The 16,675-nt window shown below is 32.4% G+C and overlaps 2 protein-coding genes across 8 annotated transcripts in view; one reads left to right on the forward strand and one right to left on the reverse strand.

Moving 5' to 3' along the window:
- Positions 1-16,675, forward strand: part of LOC140436466 (breast cancer anti-estrogen resistance protein 3 homolog) — a 293,734-nt gene that overhangs the window by 210,058 nt on the left and 67,001 nt on the right. For all 5 annotated transcript variants that reach the window (XM_072525305.1, XM_072525308.1, XM_072525306.1 and 2 more), the window contains one exon: positions 11,747-11,807. In XM_072525305.1, the coding sequence (XP_072381406.1) occupies positions 11,747-11,807 (61 nt within the window). The remainder of the gene's footprint in view (positions 1-11,746; positions 11,808-16,675) is intronic.
- Positions 16,313-16,675, reverse strand: part of LOC140436467 (aquaporin AQPcic-like) — a 31,535-nt gene continuing 31,172 nt past the window's right edge. For all 3 annotated transcript variants that reach the window (XM_072525312.1, XM_072525310.1, XM_072525311.1), the window contains one exon: positions 16,313-16,620. In XM_072525312.1, coding sequence (XP_072381413.1) covers positions 16,540-16,620 — 81 coding nt within the window. In that variant the 3' untranslated portion in view covers positions 16,313-16,539. The remainder of the gene's footprint in view (positions 16,621-16,675) is intronic.

The following is a 16,675-nucleotide window of genomic DNA, read 5'->3' on the forward strand; positions in this document are numbered from 1 at the left end:
GTACCCTCGAAGATTTGTGGGTCGCCAACAAAGATGGAACCGAAGTTCCCGATACTGGGCCGAAATTTTATGAATGACATGTCCGGACACGATAAAGTAAGTAAGTCTTGAAAAGTGGGGGATTTTTTACATGCATTTGCAAATGCTTTTAATGATAAAATATACTTCTCGATTGAACGGATATTCACATGGTTTTGAAGTAAAAAGGTACCGTTGATATCTTTTATTGTGTGGGTTATTATGAAGGGTCACCAATATACACGTACCAAGATGCAAACGCTGGCTTTCACAACAGATAACTATATCCTTTCTTACCAGCTCCCTCTCCAAACCTCCATATTATCCGCTGAACTCTTTGCTATCCTCCAGTCATTAACGTTTTTCAACGCACATAAGATCAAATACTCTCTAATCATTAACGATTCCCTGAGTGCATTAACAGCCCTAAAGCAATAGTACCCCAAACATCCCGTCCTGTCTTTAATTAAGGCGGAACTCTTAACATGCCAACAAAACAACGATTAGTTCATTTCCTTTAGGTACCTTCACATTGCGAGATAAGTGGAAATGATGAAGCTGACATATTAGCAAAAAATTCAAGTGGGAATCCGTTAACAAATATCATAACTGTCTGTGTTCGTACTAATTTAAAGCAATATTTTAAGAACAAAATCATTACAAAATGGCAAATAAATTGGAATAATTCAAACTCTACATTAAGAACTATCAAACAAAGTGTGTTTTCGTAGAAACTTTCTTCAAGAGAAGATACCAAGAGATCATATTTATATTGCGACTTGGATATACATGATTTTATAGTAAAGAAGAAACCTCCTCCGATGTGTTATGTGTGTGATAGTGAACTATATGTACTAGATATATCTCTCTACGTACTAGAATGACAACAACAACAGTTACCGTATACCTTTAACTTTAGAGAATGTTTAAATAAAAAAAAATCATCTAAAATTCTCAATTTTTTACAATCCATAGGACTGAGTAACCAAATTTGATATTGACCTTTTGTTCATCTTTCACATTTCATGCTAATAATCCTTTGAGGTTGAAGCAAATTTGTGAATAAAAAAAAGACGCATACATTACAAACTTTGGCACTTTGTTTTGTAAAAGTTGGCTGTTGGATTTGTTTGTGCAGTCCTTCAACTGGACTAGGACCACAGGCAAAATGGTAATGACTTTCTTTCTTCAATAATAATTGCTGGCGGCTGAATTCTGGGTGTCATTATTTTAAACTATCATGTAAGCTGTCATAGATTCAATGGAAACACGCACATTCTCCTCCAGCGAAGGAGTTTAAAGCTTAATTTTTTGCGGGCAAGGTCATATTGATATTTTGTTTTCGACAATGAAAGTATTTTGCTTATAGAGTTTACAGAACTTGAGTACATATCAGCGCAAACATTTATAATGAAATTTTGAACAAACTTAGTTTAATAGAGAGTATTAGAGAACCCACAATACCCTCCAGATTTATCGTCTTGCGATTTTGTCACCTTTGGGAAACTGAAAAAGTCCTGAAAAGTAATCTTTTAGAGTCGGACGAATTAGTGCAAAATTCGACCATAAGAGAATTCTTGGAGCAACAGCCACAAGAATTATTTAACACGTTCAGCCCTGGTGTTATAATTTTTTTTTGTCTATTTTTTTGTAAATAAGATTGGAGTCGTGGGTGCCTTTCCGCATTTCTGATTCATTTTCAAAAAAAATTGACAATCGAGTTATACAAAATTTTTGAAGCATCACATCAATGTCTCGTTGTCCAAGCAATATAAATTTGTTTGTCTGGACAGCGTAGCATTTACGTGATGCCTCAAACTTGTTGTTTCTTGTATGAAGCGACCGAAGTATTTGACGTTATATTCTGAGTCATTCATTGTTCGGAGCTCTTTGCGTATGGTTAATGTATGAGTATATCTTTAAAATAATAAGACGTTATATTATTTTTGCATATTCCTAATAAAGTCTTTTATTTTTTCATAACGTTTTATAATTTCCATATCTTTCGTAAAAAACTTCTCACATCCGATTATCCGAACTTACAATATGATTAATATAGCTGTAGGGGCTATAGTTGGTGCCACGGTGTCCCTAATACAAAACTGTAGTGTGGCATTAGAGTGATGCCTCACTGTCCCAAGAGTACGGTTTAGTGAGGCATCACATTGATGCCACCCAGGGCTGTACGTGTTAAGCAGTGTATACATCGGTTGATGAAACAATGGTATATGTGCCGTAATTGTAATGGTAATTATTTGTAGATATATTTGCTAACAATTATTTTTTTTGACCAAAGATGGGTGCCAATTGAACATGCCTCGTAGAAAAAGCTTGCTATAGATTGATAACTCACAACGTCTAAGCGACCAATAAATTTTTCTAAACTTGATGTTAAATGCATCATGATTCTTTTTGTTTTTCTTAATATGCTCTTTCCACGGAACTTTCGCATCGAGAACACAAGTTGATACACAAATTTTATTTAAAAAATTGGTTTCGCGCGCGTAACTGTCATTTAAAATCGCCGATTGCTTGAAACGTTGTTTTTGAGAGAACGGTTCATTCTACAGAAAAAGGTTCTTTATAGATCGATATTTTCCGTTTCCCCTTCTACCCATACGGCGAGGGATTTAGGGGAAAGACAGGGATAGGAGTGGAAAACTTTTTTGCAAAAAAGATTTTTAGAGTTTCAGTGGCAATTACGTCTTTGACGACTGGAGTAACTGTCCCGTAGAGTTTTATAATTCTTTTGAAATAAATAATGTGCCCCATTTTGCCTTTTATCTTTCTATTCATTATACGTTCTAACAAGCTATATCTTTATCAACGTCAAGTATCTCCTACAATTTGATATTTTTCCTTGAAAAACGAATGTGACGATAGCCTGTATACTTTTTCAAGTATATTTCAAATTATATCCTCACATAACTACTGTCAAACAAAGCTTCTAGTGACTAATTGATATTTTTTCTACCTCAAATTCGCTCTAGCACTCAAACAATTTTTATCGTCTTCTCTGTTTTCGGTTTTCAAGTTGTCGAATGCCGACCAATTTTCCGCCTTTTGAAGCAGGTTGATGAAAGCGAAGATAAGTTTTTAACTATAGTAATTACTCTGTGATTAATTCAATGGCACTTCCAGAATCAAATCTGGGACAGCAAAAACTTTTCCAATTAATTGAGGATGAAGACCACTCATCAGATCCTCCTATGTCTTGTTCACAATTTTCTCGAGCACGAGGCTTACGGAGACAACGCCGTACGGGATGGTTTTTATCGGGACCATATCACAAATTTACTATAATATAATATAAAGCTTGTAGAAGATTGCTCTATATACAGAGAATAAAGCAAAAATTGCTTGGAAAAATCAAAATACAAAAAAAAAATTAAAATAATTACTAGTCAATATGAACTTCGAGAAAACTTGAGATTGCATTGAGGTAATGTATTTTAATGTTATTAAAGATTTTTATTAAAAATTCATTTATAAAAGGTGTACTTATTTAGATTTTTAGGTAGATTTATTTAGATATATAACAACCCTTACGGGCTAAATCACATAACGATTTGGATAAATCGTCTATCTTCAGTGCTGCTACTACATGTATAACTACTGCAGGATCAGCTCGACGTCTTCAAGAATTTGTCATCAGCTATCGCTTATACACCTTTTAGAATCTTCAAAAATCTAAGATTTTTCCGAAAACCGATTCTCCCTAATTAATACACTACCATATCGTTTCTGCAGAAAATAATACTGTTTCAATCCCAATCACAATTTTTTGTTTATTTTATTTTTAAATGCATATTTACAATCTACTCATAAACAGTCCCTTGAGTAATTATTAAATGTGATGACAATATTGACTTGATTTGGGTAATGTATCGGCATTTTTGGGTAAGAGTTGTGAAACTATACAGAGCTTCCACTGTTCCGAAGCCGTTACGAAAGCCAAACTGTCTATTACTCCGCTTCGCACTTTCTGAATATTCTTGCATGTATAATATTTAAAAATGTTTTTAATAAGCGTGACATTAAGTTGATTAATCTATAGTCATTCCAGTGTTTGGGGTTCTTGGTTTTGGTAGCGGAACAAAGGTCGATAGCAGCCATTCTGTAGGTATCTCACCAGATTTGTATAATGTTGTTAAAGAGTAAAGTCATTGCACTTAAATTGTCTTCGTCTATAGTTTAATCAGCTCGATATGAACTTCATCTGACCCAGGGGCTCTGCCGGATTTTGAGTTGTTTATAGCATGTTGGACTTCAGATTTTAATATTATTGAAGGTTCCTCGTTATCAATTTGTGTTGGTTCCGTTCTTGTGTCCATGAAAAGATCTTCAATATATTTAGTCCATACTTGTTTTATTTCAATTGGGTTATTAATAGGTTTATTGTTTTTGTCAATTAATCGGTTAGGTATATTTGTTCGTGATTTTCCAGATAATTCTTTCACTTTTTATATAAATTATAATGATCATGCTTTTTCTGCAATTCTTCCACTTCGATGCATGTTTCCATCATCCACTCTTCCTTAGCCTCTTTTATTTTGTTCCTTATTAATTTATGTTTTTCTCTGTACTTATTTGAGGTTTTGTTGCTATATTTTCTTCTTTGTTCCATGATTTCCAGTATTTCTTAAGTCATCCAAGGTTTTCGGCTTTCTGTTTTCTTTTGTAGTTTCTTTCTGTGTTTTGATAACAGAATCTTTTATTTTGCTCCACATAATGATCACATTCTCAGTATTTTTCATTTATGATGTTAATTTCTTCATTTCTTGATTGATACGAGTTGAAGCCTCAGCACGGATTTCATTTATCTTGAGTAACTGAGTATTTACCTTAGAACTTTTGGATTTTATTATCTTTTTTACCTTCAGTTTCATTTTTGAGACAAGGAGGTTATGGTCTGAGGGGACGTCTGCTCCAGGAAAACTCTTAACGCTTACAATAGAATTTCTAAATCGTAGATTGGTTAAAATAAAGTCGATCTGATTTCTAATGCAATTTTGTTCATTATTCTGTGGTGACCTCCAGGTATACAGTCTACGGGGTGGTAATCTTAACCATGTGTTTCGATTACCACCGTATTATGCATATACAGTGCATATTATAAAAGATTGGAAATGCAAATTTTTTCCGTTCATCAATTGCGAAGATTCTTTAATGTTTTGTCATATTTTATTACATTATTATTATTTATATAAATTCTTTTTGTCTTTTACATTGTATTTCCCAATATGTACGAGTGAATTTAAATAAATATCCTTGTCCCTTTTCCACATACCACACCAATGTCTCGATAATACTCTCCAAACAATATTTTTATCCCGGAACCATAAAGTAGAGAAAATAATGCTCTTCGGTTAACTGATTCCATCTTCAACTCATAAACTTTTACGATATGAGAAAGTTTGAAGGCTTTTTAATATTAGGGAAACTTCTCTAAGGAGTATAATAAGCGATGCGGCAAGTTTCCGAAATTAATGCGACTTTTCTGACGACGTTGTACCAAAGAAGATGAATTTTTATTGAATGTAATGACAATAGCATTAAGCCAATAAAAATTAACGATGTGTCCTTTGGATGTCTACTATAAAATAGCGGAAATAAAAATGGTTTGGGGTCAAACCAAAAAACAATGATATGGACGGTTCGGTAGCCATCCAGTTTTAGTGGCTGTTAACTGTATTCAACCAAAGGCAGTTATATTATACATGAGTGAGCGATTTTTTGAGAAGTTTAGTTTATGGGGTGATTCCTTTAACGCTCGTGCGTTCGGTTTCGTTTCTCATAATGTGACTAAAATATTCTTAGCTTCTATATTTTACTGTTTACATTATTTCTTTTTGTTTATTAAGCTTTTGATGTACTGTGGTGTTTGATAGTAATTTCACATCTCGAATAGCTCTAATCTCTTTGCTGTTCTCTCAGTTAAGGTACAAGAATGTTCTCTCAGTCAAATTGTAAATTTTGTTTGGCATTTATACCTTTTTTATTTGATTCTATATATTTTTTCAAATTCAAATGTATTTTTTTTTTAATTTTTCCAAGCGGGCAGGAAATTGTTATTAACAAATAACTCATAACAAAAAAACAATTTTCCGAATCGTTTCCAGTAATATTTTTTAGATGTATCTCATCCAAGTCATCCCTTTTTCTCTCTTGGTAATTTTTAAAAAAATGCTTTTTTTTTAATTATTTGCAACTTTTGTTAACGATGTTTGTATCTTACTAAAAACTTTAGGTAAATTTAAACAAAGATTTCTAAGTGCAGCGCGCCTGTATCGCCGCAACCATACACGCTTTTTATCGTATACAGCGATAGATTACTCAAAATACATGTTCGATATTTGGTTCCATGTTTTGAGCAAGAGAGTATCCATTATTTATCCTTGTCAAAATATTCTTGTTTGTACTTGAGGGTTGAAATATTATAAAGCTCTTTATAGAATTGCAATTCATTTAGTAGGTAGTTTTATAGAAAAAAATCACAGAAATCACTAATTAAGGCAATCATTTTTTATATAGACTGATATGTTTTTGTACACACTTATGACAAATCAAAAATTGAAAAGGAGAAGTATTTTTGAAGTGAGTAAAATTTTTAATTCCTAGCTAAGCGTTTTCGGCTTCCAAAGCCATCTTCAGAGCTATACTACAAGAGAGTAAAGATGTAAATAACTAATTTTAATTTAATAAAGATTCACTTTCGTCAAATATAAAGTATCTTACTATGAGAGATCATGTAGTAAGCAGAAAATTGCTGGTTCTATTTTTTCTTTTTTAAACCATGAAAAAACACACAAAAGACTGTATACTGGAGTCCACGAAAAAATACATTAAAAAATTTGGTTATGGTACGGGTGTCAGAACCCGACCATTTCTACTGGAGTTGAAGCAGATGGATAGAGTGGGCAAAATCGAATGCCATCCCTTTAAATGATTTTTCAAAGATGACAATTGACATAAGTCATTAGAAAATTTTTTTTTAATTATCGGAAAATTGTTGAATTAAAAAACTAAATGAAAGAAGACATGTATCAAAGACTCTCCAAAATCTCCAAACTCGTAGTTTTTTATAAAAATTGCTTTTCGTAGCATCATAATGAATATGTTGAAAACTGACTTAGGGTCAAAGTAGGTTCCTGGATGGACAAGTTATCCCTAAAACAAATTATTTAGATAAAAAGAAGAAACTAGATTCTGCGTTTCCCAGTATGATACTTAAGTGTGCTTGAGTGTTTTTAAGAAATTTATGTATCTCTTGATTGGAATTGTAAGAATTTTAAGTAAAAATTCGAAATTTTTCTTGTTTTAATGAAAAATAACGTGTCACATGATTGATTACAAATAATTGTTATAAATTAGTAATGAAATTTAAAAATTTAATTTTTTTAAAATTGTTTAAATTTCATTCTTATGGTATTTATACGATTATATTAGAAATACAGCACAAACGAAAAAAATCCTTGACATTGAGAACATTACAAAATGCAAAAGTGTTTCAAATTTAAATTTTTGTTCTAATGGAATACATACTATATTTTTTCCGTTTTAAAATATCTCTCTAGATGAGAAATTAATTTAAGTTAATTAATGAAAATGTCCATTACTATACAACACAAACGTAATTTTCATACAATCGCCAGTTCCAAATTAGTCTGCATGAATATACACGACATTTTTTCAATTAGTTCCTGTAACAGCTTCGAATATTAGGTAACAAAATTCGTTCATTAATAGCTTGCAATATTTGTTTATTAACTAATAGCCAACCATTTACTAATTAAAGGTCACTTTGTGCATGTCAGAAAATAATAAAAAAGCTTACACGTGAAAAATGGACATATCATAAATTACCCGTATAATTTATTTTAATTTTAGTTAGATATTTCTTTATGGCCGGGACATGTTTTTACAAAAATTAATTCTGAATGCCCTGATGGCGACTTAAATGTTTAGTATTTCTTCTATTATTTTTACGCACAACAGGCCGTTAAGGCCTAGGGCCATTTTTTTTTAAACATAATCCTAATATTAACTAATTACAATTATTTTAAACAAAACTTTAACTTAAATATGTATATATACAACATTCTTAACTCTACTCTGAAGGACCTGGTGGACAATATTTCTCCATTTGCTTCTATTTTGTACTTTTCTTTTCCAGTCCCTCTCCTTCACGTGTTTAAGGTCTTCCTCCACTTTACTAATCCACCTCGTTCCGGGTCTACCTCTTCTTTTGGAGCCGATTCTGGTTATTCCTTTTTTTATTCATTCTGTTTGCTACCATTCTTTTCACATGTCCCAACCATCTGATTCTTTGTGACTTGACGAACTTAGTAATGGTAGGTACTTTGTATAAAGCCATTATACATATATACATATACATATTCTGGATGAAAGTAAGCAATTTCTCGAACTTTCTCCTAATACCCAGATCATATCTGTTAACTCTTCTACAGAAAAAATTATTTTTAACAATAAAGACAAGCCACACAGACCGATTAAAAAGGTAATACATAATATGAAAACTGTCATTTTTTCAAAACCTAGAAAAAATTCCTGTCTTAGAATACTGTTAATATAACAGTCTAAAAATTGTTACATCTATTGCAGATTGTTTTGCTTTCTATCTTGTGTGAGTTATTTATTGAATAAAAATAATCTTGTTATATTATTATACATTATCTTGTAGGAATTTGTAATGATTTCGAAATAAAAATGGTCATAACTTGTTAAATTCTCTGTATAGTAGTGCAAAGTTTAATATTTTAAGGACAAGAATTAGTAGAGAAATATAAATATGAAAAAATATATAGGGTGTCCCATTTAAAAAATTGTTTGTTCTTTGCTATACCACCTGTAGATATCCACATATTTTCCAAGTACGGAGAATATCATTGCCTACATTTTTTCTAAATAACTTTTTTGGATATATCTTGTACCAAATTGGAATTATCGACCGATGGCGCACTAAAAACTCACACTGTATGTCAATATTTAGCCCTATTTCCTTCCGAACACCAAGTATCACACATTTGAAATCCAGTATTGACCAGCGCTCCATCTTAAGTTTTTAATTTTCTTCACCATGACAGACTAATGTCACCTTCAGATCTCCACTTTTAGGGAATTGTTCAGCATTAACAACTTTTCACTTCGTTTTTTCTTAACGGCTGTCCGTAGCGATATCAAAGAATTCTCTGCATGTCTTATCAATCCGAAGTACTCGACCATGACTGGACTTCCTTCGTATCGAGGAATTCATGGAGCTTCATGAATCAGTTTTATTGGGGTATCTTTTACGCACGCTTTTCTTTATTTAATTTTGTTAAGGTAGTTCTTGGGAGAAACTGATCCTAGTTAGACCTTCCGAGTTTGAATTTGTTGTTCCGAGTTTGTTTGAGTTGTGTGGTATGAAGAGTTGGACAATGATTAAATGCTTCTGCAATTAGAAAGAAGTATTGAAATTATGGATTTATAGAAGAACACTAAAATATCATGAATGGATAAAATATGAAATTAAAAGTAATTAGGAAAATAAAAGAAAGGTGTATTAAGCATCAAAAGTAAAGCTACTATACCTTACATATGTTATAAAAGAATTAAAAAGATTGTTGGAAAAGAAAACATAGGGAGAAGACAAACGGATGGCTGCGAAAAATGATAGACTGCAATTACAATTAAATATTGTGGGTGAATATATCCAAAATTGTAATAGCTGTGATAATAACCAAATTTTAAAAGTGGAAGTGAAACGTGAAGAAAAAGAAGAAATCTGAACTTGGGCTCAGTCTCCATAGGTTGTAATTCGATGTTACTGTTTTCTTCTAATATTAAGTTTCTAGGTATGGCTCCTTAAGATATTTCTTCGTTATCCTTAATATATCTGAAATACAGTTTTTCCAAAGTTAGTTATCTTAATAAAAGTGTATTCTTTTTGATCGGACGGATTAAATCTAAGACAAGTGGCTCAAATCAATTACGGAGACTTACTATTTACTAAGTACTATTTTATTAACCACTTAGCACTTTGTCGTAAAAGTTTATTAAATCACGAGACGTCAATCTAGTGATTTTGTCAAAATTCCATAAGCGAAAATTGTAAAAAGGCAACAAACTTGAATAAAACCCTAAGGAAATTTTGTCGGTAAATAATTTTCTCTCGAATGATATTCGACAAGACTATTTCATGAGACAATTAATGCACCATATCAACGAAACATGATCTTTATTTATTTGTTAACAATGTTAAATGTACAATTATTATAAGCTATAGTAGTTTGCCCATTCTCTTCTACCAAAGCTTGATTTTGTGTATTATTGACTTGCCAGCTTCATTTGTTGTTCTTAGATTTTCTATCAACTTCCACCATGTGACATTAATTCAGCTGCAAATATGGTTTTAGAGAGAAACACTCAGAAACACCTTGCTTGAACAAGGTTGACACAGTTGAAGATCGATGAGAATGGTTTGTCATTTTATGTTTTTTTGTGTCTTCCAATTTTTTTAGCTGACGTGTTTGTCCACTTAGATACGGTGTTGATTCCAAGTGGACAGTTTTTGAATCAAGATCCATCCTTCCAGTTGGGGTGATCGGTAAGAAAGAGTCTGTCTGATAAAATCTTTGGTCCCCTTTTTTCCATTAATTTCAAAAATAATCTAACTTGGCATAAATTTTCTTTTGATGAATTTCTTACCAGCCATTTGCTGCTTGCCAAACTTTTCGAATTGCCTTGGTTTGTTCTGGAAAAAATGCTGTTGTAATCAATTCGGTCCGTAAATTCTCCCATAACATCAAATTCCTTCTGGAAAAAGTATATCTTGCAGTTTACGGTCCCATTGCCTCTCCAAGCAAGTTTAAATGAGCAAAGGTGAAAAAAATGTTTGTGCTCCATCGGGGGTTTCCTCGTCGTAGCTTTGGATGATTTTTAACAGTCCTTCGGTGGATAATGCTTTTGAACTGAGTTTTCGTTTTTCTTAAACACTTTGAAGCTGTCTCCGCTTGGTATCGCTGGTCAATCTTACACATTTAAAAGATATATCTGTGAAATGGTCGATTTTTATGCCGTACTCCGTAAAATATTTTTCCTGTATCATTTTTGCTGTAGCATTCCACACTAACTTTACAGTCTTCGCCATTGCCTTTTTTCATGTTAAAGGCATAATCCTGGAGAATTTTTGCTAGTTCCGTTATGGTAGTACAACTCCGAAAATTGGGTCCAAATAGAGCTTCTGGACCTCTGCGTGTTCAATGGGACATTTCCCGAAACCAATTTTTTTATTTTTTCACCTAACTGTCATCAAAATCTTAATGTTTCGTCTGGATTCATTTTATCGGTCCGCCTTAATGACGTTTGTCAAACTGACAACAATATAATTACCAGACACCTTCGTGACGGATCTGTCATAATTTTGTCGCTGAGAAATCACGGGCAGGCAGGAAAGTAGTAGGAAACGTGGCCTTGGTATGACGTTTTATCAGTTAAAAATAGTCTAGTGAAATAGTCGTTCATATATTATTAATATCAATAAATTTTTACTTTACGCATTTTTTTTTTAAAGAAATTAATGAACTTTGTTTATTATGGCTTCAGTTGAAGAAGGTTTTTAAGTAGCCCAAGTTTTGAGTCTATTAAAATTAGCGCTTTTCTCTAAAAATGTACGCGATAATGTTCATAATGGAGAATAATATTAATGGTCCTCTTTTTGTTTCAGAACCGACTTGAGGGTAGTGAGCGAGGCGGTACAAAGCAAGAGTTTAAACAACTTAATCATGGTAAGTTTTTCTATTAAAACTTTCCAGAAGGATCATTACAGAAATCTAAGTAATTTATTAAGTTGAAAGGAATTTATTTTTACCCCAGAAAACATCACTTTCTTGTTTATAAAATTAAAAACAATATCCTCGTATGAAATTTTATATTTCATAAATAATAGAATGTCGGAAGTGAATGATGGTGGCATAGAAAATGTTTATTTCTAGGCTATTGATATTTTGTCAGTGATAAACTAAAGTATGATCTTATTTGACTGTTCACAACAGCGCCTGATGACAGCAGTTACATCAATCTATTTTAATAATTGAGCTCAAATGTCGCGTCGTACAAACTGAAGAGATATTTGCAACTTCGTTGGACGATCAACAAAAGATAAAATTGTGAGATTGTTCACATTTAAAAATGTTGCAGGCAATTATAAAATTTTCTGAAGAAGATTACATTACATTAATTAATCCAGAATTAAAAAACCGAATGTTTTAACACAAAACAAAGTTAACACACTGGTAGAAAACACTCGAAAATCATTTTAATTCGATAGAAAGTGTAACACTCAGGCCTACTATACAAATTAAGAAAAAAGCTTCCCCTCACTTCCTAATTCTAAAATTCTACCTATATGATCGTCGCTTATTTGTCTTACAGTATAGGGATGAGAGGGAATGAAATTAAGAAAATCTCCAGGCCCAGGCGGAATACATCCAGAGTTGATTAGGTATGGATCATCAAAACTGTTTGAAAAAATGATCCAAAAATTATTCGAAAGATGCTTAAACGGAGAAGAAGTTCTAGAAGAATAGAGACAATCGTATATCTCTCCAATACACAAGAAAGGCGCAAAGACGGATCCTAAAAACTGTAGAGGGATCGCAGTGATTGCCACTATAGGCCGACTATACTCAAAAGTACTACGAAACCTGATAGAAAATGATATTAAAGCCAAACAACCCGAAGAACAAGCGGAATTTAGGGCCGGACGCTCCACTATGGATAATATTTTCACATTAAAAATTGCAATGGAAAAACGAGTGCAGAGAAATAGAGAAACCCATATAGCTTTAATAGATTTAGAAAAAGCATATGACAGTGTACCGATCTCCCAACTATGGATAGAAATGGGTAACTTGAAAATAAACCCAATTCTTATTAACGCCACTCAAGAATACTACGAACAAAACTTTGCAAAAATTAAAATGGGACAAGAAATCACCTCTCCTTTTCAAACAACAAAGGGACTAAGACAAGGCTGCTGTCTGTCACCCACCTTATTTAAAATCTATTTGAACAGATCCTTAGTGAAATGGGTAAAAAAAATGTAGAAACATGGGAATAACGGTGGAAGAAAACACGCTATATATACTTTTCTTTGCAGATGACCAGGTAGTAATTGCCGAAGACAGCTACGATCTTAGTTATATGGTAAGAAGACTGCAAGAAGAATATGAGGTGGCAGGTCTAAACATGAATATGAGAAAATGTGAATATCTCTCAGTGGGAACAGATAAAATATGTGACCTAGTCTTGGAAGACGACAAAATCAAAGGCGTGCAAACCTGCAAATATTTGGGGGTCATTTTCAACAAGAAGGGAAATAGCGCAGATGAAATCAGGGAAAGAATAAACAAGGGCAGAGCAGCGACCCGAGCCTTAAACTCTATTCTCTGGCAAAAAACAATTCGACGAGAAACTAAAAAACACATTTACGGTATTCGGAAGTATGGGACGTCACCAAAGCTAATAGAAACAAACTTATGACGACAGAAATGACTTATCTGAGACGAAGCTGCGGTAGATCGAAACTGGAGAGAGTTAGAAACGAACAAATAAGAAACGAAATGAAAATGGAAAATATCAATGATGACATAGAAAGAAAACAATTAATCTGGTTCGGACATGTTAAAAGAATGCCAGAGTAAGGATGGCCTAGAAGAGTACTGGAATGGATCCCTCCTGAAAGAAGAAAGAGAGGACGACCACGGAGAAGTTGGCGCAACGATATTGATGAAGCAATGGAGACAAGAGACTTAGAAGAGGAAACTGCATATGACAGAAAAAGATGGAAATTGGGGGGCGGAGAAGCGGCGATAGCCGTAATCAATCCGTTAATATATATATATATATATATATATATATATATATATATATATATATATATATATATATATATATATATATATATATATATATAGTCAGTGTTATACTTAATATACACAGCGGACTTACCAACAAACAATCATACCACGACAGCTACTTACATGGACGACACAGCCATGATGTCACTGCATCAGGATCCACGAACAGTTTCTAAACTACTTCTAACTAGTCGCAAAAAAATGCAAATTTGGCTAAAGTGATGACGTTTTCAAACAAATTAATCAAAGTCGGTTCTTATTATTTTTGTAAACCACAAAAGCCCGCCAGTATTTTTCAACATTCATCAGCTACAGCAGCAATAAACTGTCTTGAATCGTCCAAGATACCTTGGAATTCAAGAAAAATTAAACTGGAAGACAAGCATTTTCATGAATCACAAACAACTTCGTCTCAAATTACACAACCTACACTAGCTAATTGGCCAAAAATCATCACTTTCGTTAAAGAATAAAGTGATTTTCTGCAAAACAGTACTAAAACTTATCTGAAGTTACGGAATAGAACTTTGGGTAACTGCATCAAACTCCCAGTATTGAAATATTGGAGATATTCCAGTCAAAAGTTCTTCGGATTATTACAAATTCCCCATGGTATGTAATAAATAGGAAAGAGAACTTTTTAACACAGTAAAAGTTAGAAAAACATCATATCTAGGCCACATACTGAGAAATAATAAGTACCAATATGCCCAACTTATAGTGAAAGGAAAAATCGAGGGAAAGAGAGGCCTAGGAAGGAAAAGACTATCGTGGCTCAGAAACATCCGACAATGGACAGGGCTAAATTTTGAACAGCTAATAAGAACAGCTGAAGATAGAGAAGATTTTAAAATTGTAGTAGCCAACCTCCATTGAGGAGAGGGCACTTTAAGAAGAAGAATGTAATAAATAATATTATCAGGCACTTAAAATACCAACGAAAACAAAAGAAATTAGTAAGTTTCGAAAATATGAATACTAATTAACAGATAATCCCAACGTATTAGTAAGAAACCTGATAAAACAATCAGCTAGACACAAACTTAAATGCAATGCACCCAGTAATCCACTCATAAGATTTTAAATAATGTGCCCTAGTTCCCAGAGACAAACAATTTTATAGTTATGTGAAATATGTATAAAGAATCATTTTCTTCAAGACATCTACTTCAATAATTAAAATTCAAAATAAAAAAAAAAACTAGAAAGTTGCATCGCCTTTTGTTATCTCGTACAAGATCGTGTAGAGGCTCTTGGAAAGAGATGATGTGAATTTCTGACAAAAAATCGATTTGTTGACCAAGACAAAAGTCCAAACGGTACGTAATTCGAAACGTAAAGCTTCTTAAATATAGGAACAAGTTTGAGATTTTACCTATCTACGATAAAAAAGAACGAGGAAAAGTCATGCAGTGAAGCACGACCGAGCAACTATACGGTCAGTCGTATATACATTCAGGTCCAAGAGATTATATAGTTGAAAAGTATATAAGAAAAAGATCTTGTGGAGAATAAAAAAGTAGACATTTCTATTTCTCGGGAACAATTTTATTTCGTTTTCCATAGTATTTTTAATTATTCAATTGTCTTTAAGTTTAATTTAATTCGTATCATATTTTAATAATGATTTATTTTTCTTAAAAAAACTAACATAATACGTAACTAAAGAAATTTAAAGTTTATTAAAATGATCTAAAGAAGCTAAGACCTCTTTCACTTTCGGATTGACACTAGTTCACAGCACATTCATAGTATGGTATCTCCTATAGAAAAAATTAGGGGAGAGTTTCTAGCGCCACACGTGTTCGGGCCATGAACTAAAACATTTGGCGACAAATTCAAAACGTTTTTTTTTTAATTATTTTCTACTAAATACTTATTTTTACAAAACAAACAAATTAACAAAAAATTGTATCTAATAGAAACATTATTATATTGTAATTCATCTTTTAATATAAGCAAAACTATATTAACGAGATAAAATATACATTAATCTGATTACCTTAAAATAATACTCGGTTTTAAACGATTTTAATAAGGGAACATTCAGCTTTTTTAAATGTTTCGAATATAGGGAGATTTCTAGTAAAATATATTTTTGTAACTTGAGAGGAAGAGGTAACAAATTTACGGAAGAATGAAAATCGGTAGAAAATTTTGCCTTTTCGGTAGATAAGCTGCCGAATTCGTAGAGCTGGAATAATGGTGCACATTACGGCATAACTAGTAGCGCCACACCTTAGCATTGCTCGGGCCATGCATAATACTCTCACTATTTTTACTATACTACTTTAATTGCTATTATGGAATATGATGTGCTGTATTCTTACTCTTTTGAGAGTAGGTACATTCATTCAGAATAGAAATAAAAATACAATTTTAAATTTTTACTCCAAATATTAGGTTTTTATAAATCTCCTTTAGTAAGAGTTAATCTACAAAACAGGTGTTTCGTACAACAAAAATAATATACCTATTTTTATAAATAAAACTAAAATATTAATACTGATTAAACTCAGGTTAAAAATAAACTCAGAGATTCTGAGACAACAATAAAATAAACAATAAATACTAAGGAAGGACATCTTCTAGTATTTATCTACTCATTTCTCTCCAAAAACACGTATTTGTAGGCGTAACTTGCAACCAACGATCCTATTGTGGGAGCTGCCCAATATACCTAGAAAATAAATATAATTAATGTATTTCTTGTAAATAATTTACATTGAGTAAAG

The sequence above is a fragment of the Diabrotica undecimpunctata genome, chromosome 3 (genome assembly GCF_040954645.1).
Source record: "Diabrotica undecimpunctata isolate CICGRU chromosome 3, icDiaUnde3, whole genome shotgun sequence".
NCBI lineage: Eukaryota > Metazoa > Arthropoda > Insecta > Coleoptera > Chrysomelidae > Diabrotica > Diabrotica undecimpunctata.